Source organism: Hylobates moloch, unplaced genomic scaffold (genome assembly GCF_009828535.3).
Source record: "Hylobates moloch isolate HMO894 unplaced genomic scaffold, HMol_V3 SCAFFOLD_18, whole genome shotgun sequence".
Lineage (NCBI taxonomy): Eukaryota > Metazoa > Chordata > Mammalia > Primates > Hylobatidae > Hylobates > Hylobates moloch.
Window position 1 is genome coordinate 69,392,183 of NW_026652293.1, and position 12,830 is coordinate 69,405,012.

The window sequence follows — 12,830 nt, forward strand, 5'->3', positions numbered from 1 at the left end:
ATCTGTTCAAAAGCTGATTTATCAATTAGCTGATAGTCCTCTCCAGTTAAATTACAAAGCATAGCCCAGGTTATTGAGTGGCTAAAGTCATCAAAGGTAACGAGCAGTACGACCCTGGCTTCTTTGCGAATGAACACAACTTCCCACACCATTTGTAGAAGCACCTGGACTCCAGGCCAGAGGAAAAGTTATTAAAGAAAGATTTGCTCTGCTTCATACTTCAATTTCAGGCTTTATAATTGTTAATCCTGATTTAGTATTTCCTCCTAGTGAAGGGCCTGCAATATGGTACTAGAGAGCATTTCAAGTTAAATGCTACTGTAAGGTGATTTTGCAGAACTTACGTTAAGTTCAAAACCTTCAGGGCTTCATAAAATTAGGAAGAGAGGGAATTTGTCCAAACACAGCTGTGGTGATAGAAAAGGATGTACTTACTGAAATGTTTTAGTCAGTTGTGTGAGAATTCAGAGTTTTGGGGACTGGTTTCGTGATAATATGTGCATATCTCCTATATGGCATAATTTCCTTAGTGGGATCTGGGGCAGCCCCATGATCAAATATATGTAAGCAGAATCTATGAGTCATCTAAGTTGGATAAAGACTATAAATAGTCTCTTGTTAGTTTAGGAGAGGTCGAGTTTTATTGTCAAATTGAGAAAAAAGTTTGGGCTTTTAGAGCTTTTTGGATTTCAGAGTTGTGGACAAAAGATTATAGACCTGTGTTCCAGAAAAAAATCTTATTGGCTATTCATTCACAACAAAAAATGTTCAGCCACTTTGAGATTTCACACTTGTTTTTCTTTTCCCAAAGGAATTAAGAGGTTTGTGGCAGGGGCTCTGGGTCCAACTAATAAGACACTCTCTGTGTCCCCATCCGTGGAAAGACCGGATTATAGGAACATCAGTGAGTATTTACCATATATAATCATTGATCTTGGGCAAGTACCTCTGTGCTTCAGTAAGCTATAAATCTGTAAAATGGAACCAATAACAGGATCTACCTTAGAGTTACTGTGATTAATCCACGTAAAAGGTGTACAGCAGTGCCTGGAATATAGTAGACATCTAAATAGAAAGTTAGCTATGGTGATGACTATTATTTGAACTTGCTTTCAGATATATATGGTGGTGTGTTAATGCTGCTTTGTCAGCTGTGGAAATGAAACCAACTAAAATAAAGCTGTAAACTCAGAAGTTGAACAAATTTGGATACTAGGTTTGTGGTCTATTATAAAATAGCACACAATATCCTCATTTATCAGAAGACAGTCCAAACTATCTAGACATCTGTATTAGTCCATTTTCACACTGCTGATAAAGACATACGAGACTGGACAATTTACAGAAGAAAGAGAGGTTTAATGGACTTACAGTTCCATGTGGCTGGGGAAGCCTCACAATCATGGCAGAAAGCAAGGAGGAGCAAGTCGCATCTTACATGGATGGCAGCAGGCAAAGAGAAAGCTTGTACAGGGAAACTCCCTCTTACAGATCTCGTGAGACTTATTCACTCTTATAAGAACAGCACAGGAAAGACCTGCCCCCATGATTCAATTACCTCCCACCAGGTCCCTCTCACAACATGTAGGAATTCAAGACGAGATTTGGGTGGGGACACAGTCAAAGCATATCAACATGTTAGCATTATACATGTTATAAACTACCATATATAAACATACTTATATTGAGATCTGACAAAACATCCAAGTATCTAGGTCAATTTCCAAGCATCAAGACTGTAGAAAACAAAAAGCATTAAAATATCAGAGCTGAATAGTCATGATACCATGTCTGGTAGTACAGTGGGTGGAGATGATGAGATCAAGCAAGTATAGTTTGTAGGTTTTTGGTTTATGGAACTTTGTGTGTCGTGATAGCATACTTTTTCACCAGGAGTTGCTCATACCAGGCTTGTGTTTTGTTGATGCTCTCTTTGGTCTAGACCTGCCAGTGGGGAGCTAACTTCTCCTTGCTCTTGGGCTGTACAAGGTGAAGTACAGTAAGTTTTCACTTAACGTCATTGGCAGGTTCTTGAAAACTGCATCTTTAAGCAAAATGATGCATAGCAGGCCCTCAAATGTCATTTCCTTCAACAGAATTTCATTATAATGTTGATTAGAAAGAAAATACTGGTTTTGTTACATACTGTCTCAAAGTTGCAATTTCTGAGAACCCGTCAACGATGTTACAAGAGGACTTTGTTGTATAGGCTCCTCTATTGGATATCTGAGCATTTTTTCTTTTTTAGTTGGGAGATAAAATGGGGAGAGAGATGATCTCTCGTGGAAATAGATAACCCAAGACATTTTTTTTTTTTTTCGAGACAGTGTCTCACTTTGTCGCCTAGGCGGGAGTGCAGTGGCGCAATCTTGGCTTACTGCAGCCTCCACCTCCTGGGTTCGAGCGATTATCCTGCCTCACTCTCCCCAGTAGCTGGGGCTACAGGTGCGTGGCATCACGCCTGGCTAATTTTTATATTTTTAAAGTAGAGTTGGGGTTTCACCATGTTGGCCAGGCTGGTCTTGAACTCCTGACCTCAAGTGATCTGCTCGCCCCAGGCCTCCACAGTGCTGGCGTGAACCACTGCACTGGGCCAAGCCAAGACATTTCTAACAAAAATTTTACCTAGGAGTGATTGAACACTTTTTGTTTGAGACTGAAATTGCCCACCAGACAGGTTTCTTCTCTGACAGAGTTGATGTAAGAGCAGAGACAAAATCTGCGGGCTTGCACCCCTTTATCACAGAGAGTGACTTCAGCTCAACCTTGTGACCTCTCCACATCAGTGTGGCATGTTTTTCACAGCCATCTCTTAACCGGTTGATTGAAATGAGCTATGGAAAGAATAATGTGTTTCAGAGATGTTGAATAGGGGGTACATGTTCAAGAAATTCATACACCTTCCCTCACCTTACCTCTCACTCCTCAGCTCATACGTGGGAAGTGGAAGCTATGTGGCAGGTGTTTAGGAACAGCTACCTTCAGCTTACTTGTTTACCTTCTGTCCCTGCCACCTTTCTTTATTTGGTTTCTTACAAAAGATCATGTTCTTAAACTATGCATTGTAAATCAGCAATAGTTCACAGGTGCCAGACCTACACTCGAGATACCCTAAGGCCATTCAGAGGATATTGATGACTGATGTGCTTGGTGTGATTTACTTTTTGCAGCGTTTGATGAGCTTGTTGAAGCATACCAAGAGCAGGCCAAAGGACTTTTGGATGGCGGAGTTGATATCTTACTCATTGAAACTATTTTTGATACTGCCAATGCCAAGGTGAGTGAAGGGAGAAAAAACAGACAAGGCTGGGGTGAGGGCTGTGGGTGAGTCCCCTAATGTAGGGAGAAGATAATATTAGCCATTTTCAAAGTTAAATAAATTACCTGTCTTTGCTCTATTTTATTCTTGAGTATTTTTAACTGAGGCCAGTACAATAAGAAAAACTTAAACCTGCTTTTGAAGCTTTTAAAATAACTTTTTTCTAATTATGAAAGTAAATATTTTCATATATAGCTAGTATAAATGCGTATATCCCTAGGTAATAAATACATGCTGCTGGTTCTAAATTTGAAAGATACATAAATATACGGAGTGAAAAGTGAATATCCTTTCCTTTCCTAGTCTCTAGTTACCCAGCTCCTTTTCCAGAGACAACTACTATTACCAGTCTGGGGGTCCTGACAGATGCGATACAGATACAAGCATGTGTGTATGTGTGTGTTTGTGTTCCTTACATACATGCAAAGGCACATAAGTGTAGGGAGAGAGAAGCAAATATCCTTATACATATGTTTTTACACAGTGTATCTGTAGGATACATTTCTACAAGTAAAATTGCTGAATCAAAGGGTATGTGCATTGTTAATTTTTATCTTTAGTGTCAAATTACCCTCGTTTGAGACTGGACTCATTTATACTGCCTTCAGCAAGCAATGTACAATAGTGCTGGTTTCACGACACCCTCACTAGCACTGTGTATTATTAAACTATTTGACCTTTTCCAGTTTGACAGGTGGTACCTCACTGTAGTTTTAATTTGTGTTTTTCTTACTACTAATGTAATTGAGCATCTTTCTTCAGTTTTAGAGCCATTTATATTTCATTTTCTATGATTTATGTCTTCTGTCCTTTTTTTCTACTGGACTTTGGCTTTTTGAAATTGAGTCCTTTACTGAGGAAATGAGGCCCCTCTCAATAATGAGTAGCAGCTCCTGTCCTCCAGTTTGTTTGACATTTGACTTTCTTTATGCTGGTGATGGTGGTAGTGTTGCGGTATTGTTTGTTTGTGTGTGCGTTTTAATGGTGTAGGAGAATTTTTCTTCACGGTTGTATGGTTGAATTTACAGATTCTATTTTTTTGTTGTGGAGGGGAGACTATACTTACAGAGCCACCCCTCAGTTGAAGAGAAGAAAAAAATGGAAAAATGGCCTTTTCCTCCCTAGTACCTTACAGTTTCATTAAATGTTTAATTGTTGTGGGAATCAGACCACAGGTCCAGAATTTTTGAACTTTTCAAAAAAATCATTTTCTAAAATACTTGCAAGCAGGAAGAATGTAGAGAGCCACTACCAGCCTGAAGCTAGATGACCACCCTACCTCGTTCTTAACACATCACTTTCATTGGATTCTTTTTTATATATCTTTTTAGAAATTGTTTTGTGAATCTGCAGTAAACAAATTATAATTTGAAAAGGAATTCAGATATACATTTTGAAAATGAGAGCAGTAACAAACAAGATAAGGAATATATCTGAAATGAGATTCATATATACATTTGAAAAGAGTCACGGTATTGTTCAGATTAGAAATAAGAGGGATTAACATGAGGGTTAAACATTAAGGATAGGTTTTGTTGAGTTTCTAAGTTTTTGAATGTGTGGCATACATTCTGATTATATGAAACTAATGTCCCTCACAGTGCGTCTGGTATTTATTTTGGAGTGAGAAATAGAATCGAGAGCTAACTTTTTTCCTTTAAAGTTTAGTTTTCCTACCACCATCTAATAAACATCCTGTTATTTCACAGTGATAGGAATGATGTGGAGCATTATCCTTATCATCCAAAATTCTGGAGTGCATTTGGATTTAGTGTTTTCTAGTAATCTCTCTGCTGATATGACACTACTGTACCATTTACCATAACATTAGAATATGTCTGAGTAACTGGTAGGCTTAGATTTTTTTTTTCATTGAGTCCCACCCCCTTTTCCAGAAGTTTCATGGCTATTCTTATATGTTTGTTTTCCATAAGATCTTTAGGATCAATTCGTCTAGTTCTAAAGAGAAAATTCTGGTATTATTGATTTAGTAACTTTCCATGAAAAAAAACCTACCATCACAGGAAAGGTACACATTAATTACAGGTTGCATTCTGATTTCAGAGAATTAATTGTGAAAACATACATATCTTAGAGTCAAGAAATATAATGATAAAAAGAGAAGATCCGTTATCTGGAACTTAAAATGTGGACTGAACAGCACAGAATAACATAGGATTTGTACCTTTACTACCTAATCTAAGCTCATGCTGTTTTTCGCAATGATGGATACTTTTGGTTCATATACCTACCATGTGTATGAAAGGATGTGAAAGGCAGGGACATTCTTATTTATTTATTTTTGAGGCAGAGTCTTGTTCTGTCATCCAGGCTGGAGTGCAGTGGCATAATCACAGCTCAACTGCAACCTTGAACTCCTAGGCTCAGGCAGTAGAAGTCCTGTCTCAGCCTCCTGAGTGTTATTTATTTATTTTTAATTTTTATTGAGGAAAGGAAGAAAGAATACCCCTTCAGCTCCTCCTCAGAGGAAGTACTAGTTCCTAGGTGAACTTTCAGTCAGTTTTTGTTTTGTTTTAATATGCACAGTATTACACTTGAGAAAGGGGTGCTGGGGTTATGCCTTATAAGGAAGACACTTCTTCCCAGAGAGCTTGATGTATATCTTATCTGAAGAGGTCTTAGAAAAGGGTGCATTCTAATCAGGAAGTTAGACTAATCTTGGACACAGTCTCAGAAATAAAGACGTTCTTTCTTTTTTCCCTGACAGGCAGCCTTGTTTGCACTCCAAAACCTTTTTGAGGAGAAATATGCTCCCCGGCCTATCTTTGTAAGTTCTAAAGTGTTTGCACAATACATTCTGTCTTTTATTAGTAATTGTCCTTTTGAGCATGTTTCCCCCCCACCGCCTTGCATTGTAGAACTATTAATAGTATCTTTTAGAAGTCACCTACTTTAACTTCCATTGTTCACCTCCCTCCCACCACTTCTGGACCAATAACAGTCTTATATCTGGAGAGGCAAGGAAAATGAATCTAGAAGTAGCTGATGGAAGGCAGACTGTTTAAAAGAAGCCCACTGTATTGGTCCTTGAAGCCAAAGGCTTCAAGGCTCAGTCTCTTTAGGGCCCAAGGAGGGGTGGACTTGCATGCTAATGGCCACATACCCAACACCTAAGACACCAGACTGCCAATTTATTAACTCAGTAGGCAGACCTCTCTGCGAGTCCTAAAATTGCTTGGTGAGAAGCGAATTGAATCAGAACAAGGGTGTTAGATAAATCCAATGTTTAACAGCAGGAGGTCAGGATACCTTGATGTTATCTCTGGGAAATCTGCCTCTAATGAGACTGGATGTGCGAATTCCAAAGTTGTTTTGGTCATTGCTTTTGCCTCAGTGACTTTCCCTTGTCTCTGTTTCTGTGGCTTCCTGCCTGTTCCCCTAGTCTCTTGGCACATGTCTGTTCTGACTGTTACAGAAAGTACTCCCTTTGCATTTGAGTTCCACATTTCTTTTCCTTGTAAAAGAGCAAAGGAAGTCAACTTGTTCATTTTATTTTGCCTTTATATCTATATTCTTAACTTGAGTCTGTATTGTTGACTTTGTTTACTTTGTCAATTCAGATTTCAGGGACAATTGTTGATAAAAGTGGGCGGACTCTTTCTGGACAGACAGGAGAGGGATTTGTCGTCAGCGTGTCTCATGGAGAACCACTCTGGTGAGTGATCCATCTTTCTATAACTTCTTTTCTTTTTTGGGGAACCTTTTCTGATGGCTGTGGAATGTGACCTGGGAGGGGATTGCTTCCACATATTTTCACTGTACCACTTCTGCTATATTGACTTTCCTTTAAGTACTTTCAGACTTTTCCTTAAAGGATTCAGAAGATCGCTGCCTAAATGGGTCAATTTGAGGGACTGGGAGAGTTCTTATATTTCCCAATGGTTGCCTGTTTGTCTGTAGGCATGCGCCTTATAGTTTGCAGTGCTTTGCAAATTTTAGGGCAGTGCCACTCCCTATTTATGGGGCAGCCAGAAGCAATCTGTCATGGAATTAGGTGGGAATTCTAAAGCTCAGGTTTTTATCTGTAAAGTGAACATGGCAGTTGGCATGGTGGTGTGTGCCTGTAGTCCCAGCTACTTGGGAGATGGAAGCAGGAGAGGATCTCTTAAGGCCAGGTGTTGGAGGCTGTAGTATACTGTGATAGCTCCTATGAATAACCACTGTATTTCAGCTTGGCCAACATAGCAGGACTCTGTCTCTAAATAATTAACATGACTTTTACAATCTATTTACAAATATCTCCCTGTTTATATTTTATTTTTCATATCCAAATGTTTTAAATTGTGTACTTTGAGTGACATGGAAGAGTATCTGAGTATATATACTGTTTTTTGCCTGGACTTTTTTTATTCCTGGGCCTTTTTCTTCTATTCCTCCTGCCTGGAAGCTATGCTGGTCCCCTTCCCCCTTTCCCCCTTTCCCTCCTCCATACCTCTTCACTCTGCTGAGCTTTGAGACGCATCTCGGCCGGGCGCGGTGGCTCACTCTTGTAATCCCAGCACTTTGGGAGGCCGAGGCGGGCGGATCACGAGGTCAGGAGATCGAGACCACGGTGAAACCCCACCTCTACTAAAAATACAAAAAATTAGCCGGGCGTGGTAGCGGGCGCCTGTAGTCCCAGCTACTCAGCAGGAGAATGGCGTGAACCCGGGAGGCGGAGCTTGCTGTGAGCCGAGATCGCGCCACTGCACTCCAGCCTGGGCGACAGAGTATCGCTCTTTCTTTGCCAAAAAAAAAAAAAAAAAAAGACTCATCTCAAGAATCTTCCCTCCAGAGAACATTTCCTCTCTCACTAGCCCAAGTCGATGTTCTTTGTTTACTTTTATTTTAGCCTTTGCCATAAAAAGTAAGAGTAATAGACATTTGTTGAGAGTTTGCTGTGTGCCAGGCTTTATTCTAAGTGCTTTATGTGAATTCTTTAATTTTGGCAATAACACCTTGAGGGTAGGCACCGGTATTAATGTCCCTATTTTAACAAGAAGGGTACTGAGACTCAGAGGTAACTCACCCAAGGTGAAGTAAATAGAGGATCTGGGGACAGGAGCATACTTTTAACCGCTGTCTTAGATCACATTTTATCAATTATGTGATTTTTTTCCCACACTTAAATGTTTATAATTACAGAGTGCATCTTACAGTTGACTTAATGTCATATTGCGATTTCTTAAAAGGTGCTATTAATTTAAAGTGCATTAATAGACATTTGATTGGGCCTGACAACTAAGAAAATCATTGTCTTGAACTGGGTTGTGATGACCTCCTTCACAGCTTATGAGTTTTTCCTGAGCAGTCTCTTCATCTTTATTTCTCTAGTGTTTAGTGGAATTCTCGGCACATAGTAGGGATGTAACAAACGTTTAACAAAAAAACTGAGGGTAGGAAATGTAGAGGTCTCTGAAGACAAACTTTATCTAGTTTATTTAAATTTTTGTGCCTATCGGTGAGTAGTTGGAGCATTCCTCCCTTCACTGTCTTTCTCTCTTCCCGCCCCTTTGCTAAGTCTGAATTTGTTATGTGGTTAAGTAAATGTCACTGTAATGGATATATGTTACTCATGATGTATTTGTCAAAACCCACAGAATATACAAAACCAAGAATGAACCCTAATGTAAACTATAGACTTTAGTTACTAATCATGTATTGCTACTGGTTCACATTCTGATAGGTGTACCACACCAATGCAAGATCTTAATGATACAGTCTTTCCTAGCGATTAGGTAAAACCTCTGTGTTGTCCTGGGTGTCACTGGAGTCTTTAGTTTGCTGACAGTTCTCAAGGGCCCCTTAGAGGACGTTCTTCCTGCCACTGCCTCACCTCCAGGAGCCCCAAGATGAGGTTTTATTGAGGTCTAAATAATTTATGTTTTTATTTCTTAAGCAAACATTCAGTTAATCCTGACTTTTGATCCACTCAGTAGTTAATTAAAAATTTTTAAAAATAATCCTTTCTATGACTTCAGCTACAGTCCATTCACAGAGAGAATGTATTTGCTGTCTATTTCGTTATGAATCTTACAGACTGTAGGGGCAGATAGAAGGCAGCAAATAATATGTGAAAAGGATACATATTCCTACATATATGTAGGAAACTTTTGCTTACTGACTTGTGATTATCACAAACTATAGAACAGTGGGATAGAGCCTTTATGTTACTGGTAATTCATCAAATATTTATTGAACTACTACTATATGCCCTGGAATACAGTCCGGTGTGGAATAGTCCACACTAGGAGAAATGCATAAGTAAATTAAAATATAAAATACACAGTGCTATACAGAACTATGAATAAAAATCTGGCAATACATAGGAGTAATGGAGTTCTTGTGGGATTTAGAGACAGCTTGTAAAGAAGGTGACATTTGAGCTAGGTTTTGAAAACAGGAGACAGAGTTTTCTTTTTTCTTTTGAGATGGAGTCTCAAAATTCTCTTATTATCAACAGCTTGCTTTGGTGTGGTACACCTATTACAATATGAACCAATATCAATACATTATTATTAACTAAAGTCTATAGTTTACCTTAGGGTTCATTTTTGGTTTTGTATATTCTGTGGGTTTTGACAAATATATCATGAGTAATATACATCCATTACAGTGTCGTACAGAGTAGTTTCATTGCCCCAAAAATCCCTTATGCTCCACTTATTTATTCTTTTTCCTGGCTTCTCACTGTCTCTATAGGTTTGCTGTTTCCAGAATGGAATATAGTTGAGACCACATAGTATGTAGCCTTTTCACATTGGCTTCTGTCACTTAGTGATCTTCATTTAAGGTTCATTCATGTCTTTGTAGCCTTGATAGCTTATTTCTTTTTAACACTAAATAATATTCCATTGCGAAGATGTACTACGGGTTTTTTTTCTATTCATGTATTGAAGACCATCTTGGTTGCTTCGAAGTTGTAGCAATTATGAATAAATCTCCCATGGCCTTTCCATGCTAGTCACAGAGGGGTCCATCCAGCGTTGTTTTGGATTCCCAGTGTAACTTAAAAGGAAACTTTCACAATGTCCGGTGCCCTTGATGTCCTGCAAATGAAAGAGGAGGATGTCCTTAAGTTCCTTACAGCAGGAACCCATTTAGGTGGCACCAATCTTGACTTCCAAATGAAACAGTACATCTATAAAAGGAAAAATGGTGGGATCTACATCATAAATCTGAAGAGGACCTGGGAGAAGCTTCAGCTGGCGGCTTGTGCCATTGTTGCCCTTAAAAACCCTGCTGATGTCAGTGTCATATCCTGCAGGAATACTGGCCAGAGGGCCATGCTGAAGTTTGCTGCTGCCACTGGAGCCACTCCAGTTGCTGGCCGCTTCACTTCTGGAACCTTCACTAACCAGATCCAGGCAGCCTTCTGGGAGCCACGGCTTCTTGTGGTTACTGACCCCAGGGCTGACCAGCAGCCTCTCATGGAGGCATCTTTATGTTAACCTGCCTACCATTGCTCTGTGTGACGCAGATTCCCCTCTGCGCTATGTGGACATTGCCATTGCATACAACAAGGGAGCTCACTCAGTGGGTTTGATGTGGTGGATGCTGGCCTGGGAAGTTCTGCACATGTGTGGCACCATTTCCTGTGGACACTTGCAGGAAGTCATGCCTGATCTCTGCTTGTGCAGAGATTCTGAAGAGATTGAAAAAGAAGAGCAGGCTGCTACTGAAAAGGCTGTGACCAAGGAGGAGTTTTCAGGGTGAATGGACTGCTCCAGCTCCCGAGTTCACTGCTACTCGGCCTGAGGTTGCAGATTGGTCTGAGGCATGCAGGTGCCCTCTGTGCCTATTCAGCAGTTCCCAACTGAAGACTGGAGCACTTAGCCTGCCACAGAAGACTGGTCCGCAGCTCCCACTGCTCAGGCCACTGAATAAGTGGCAGCAACCACTGAATGGTCTTAAGCTGTTCTTACCTGGGCTGTTAAGCAACATGGAAATAAGGCTGATGGAAAATAAGCATCAGTTTATTAAAAAAAAAAAAAAAAAGCTCCCGTGAAGATTCACAGCAGGTTTTTGTGTAGACATAGGTTTTCAATTCATTTGGGTAAGTAACAAGGAGGGGATTGCTCTATCTTATGTTAACACTGTGTATCTTGTGAGAAGCTGCCAAACTCTCCTCCAAAGCTGCTGTTCCATTTTGCATTCCTACCAGCAGTGAAGGAGAGTTCCTGTTGTTCCGCATCCTTCCCAGCACTTATTTGGTGGTGTCAGTGTCAGATTTTAGCCATTCTAATAGGTGTATGGTGGTATCTTGTTTTATTTGCAATTCCTTAAAAACATATGATAATTTTGAACATCTTTTCATATGCTTCCTTGCTATCTGTATATCTTCTTTGGTGAGGGGTCTGGTCAGCTCTTTAGACAGTTTTTAAAATTGCATTTGTTGTTGAATTTTAAGAATTCTTTGTATATTTTGGATACAAGTCTGTCATATTCTACTTTCTATTGCTATAACAAAATACCTGAGATGGTAATTTATAAAGAAAAGAGATTTATTTAGCTCACAATTCTGGAGGCTGGGAACTTCAAGATTGAGTGGTCACATCTGGCAAGGGCCTTGTGTTGCTTCGTAGCATGGCAGAAAAGTGAAAGGGCATGTTAGCATGTGTGAAAGAGAGGGGACAAGAGACTGGCTTGCTTTATAACAACCTGTTCTTGAAAGAACTAATTTATTCCCTTGAGAACTAATTCAGTCTCCAGGGAACTAACCCAGTCTCTGGAGAAAGACAGTAATCCATCTTAATGATCTAATCATCTGTAAAGGCCCCCACCTTCCAATGCTGTTTCATTGGCAATTAAATTTCAACATGAATTTTGGCATGGACAAACCACATCCAAACTATAGCAAATCCTTCATCAGATAATGTGTTTTGCAAATATTTTCTCCCAGCCTGTGGTTTGTCTTCTCATGTTCTTAATACTCTCTTTTGCTGAACAGTTTTGAATCTTAGTGAAGTTCTAGTTACCAGTTTTTTTTTTTTCATGGACCCTGCCTTTGGTGTTTTACCTAAAAACTCATTGCCAAACCCACGATCATCTAAATTTTTTCTGTGTTATTTACAAAATTTTAATTGTTTTGCAATTTATATATAGGTCTGTGTTTCATTTTTAGTTAGTTTTTGTGAAAGATGTAATGTCTGTGTCTAAATTAACTTTTTCAAATGCAGATGCCTAGTTGTTCCAGCACCATTTGTTGGAAGAATATCCATTCTCCATTGGATTGCCTGTGTTTCTGTCAAAGATGAGTTGAATGTATTTGTGTGGTTCTATTTCTGGACTCTATTCTGTTCCATTAATCTATTTGTCTCTTCTTTCACCAATTCCACATTGTCTTGATTGCTTTAGCTTTTTAGTAAGTCTTGGAGTTGGGTAGGTCAGTCCTTCAACTTTTGTTTTTTCTCTCATTATTGTGTTGGCTGTTCTGGGTCTTTTGTCTTGCCATATAAACTTTAGAATCAGTTTGTTGATATTTCACAAAGTAACTGTTGAGGTTTTCATT

The 12,830-nt window shown here is 39.4% G+C and overlaps 1 protein-coding gene across 7 annotated transcripts in view; it reads left to right on the forward strand.

The window, feature by feature from the left end:
* The window catches only part of MTR (5-methyltetrahydrofolate-homocysteine methyltransferase), a 110,517-nt gene that overhangs the window by 14,049 nt on the left and 83,638 nt on the right, over positions 1 to 12,830 (forward strand). For all 7 annotated transcript variants that reach the window (XR_009210707.1, XR_009210706.1, XR_009210708.1 and 4 more), the window contains exons 5-8: positions 812 to 904; positions 3,171 to 3,277; positions 6,048 to 6,107; positions 6,901 to 6,995. Coding sequence is in view for 4 of the 7 variants with exons in the window: in XM_032136453.2 (XP_031992344.1) it covers positions 812 to 904; positions 3,171 to 3,277; positions 6,048 to 6,107; positions 6,901 to 6,995 (355 nt within the window). In the remaining 3 variants the exon portion in view is untranslated. The remainder of the gene's footprint in view (positions 1 to 811; positions 905 to 3,170; positions 3,278 to 6,047; positions 6,108 to 6,900; positions 6,996 to 12,830) is intronic.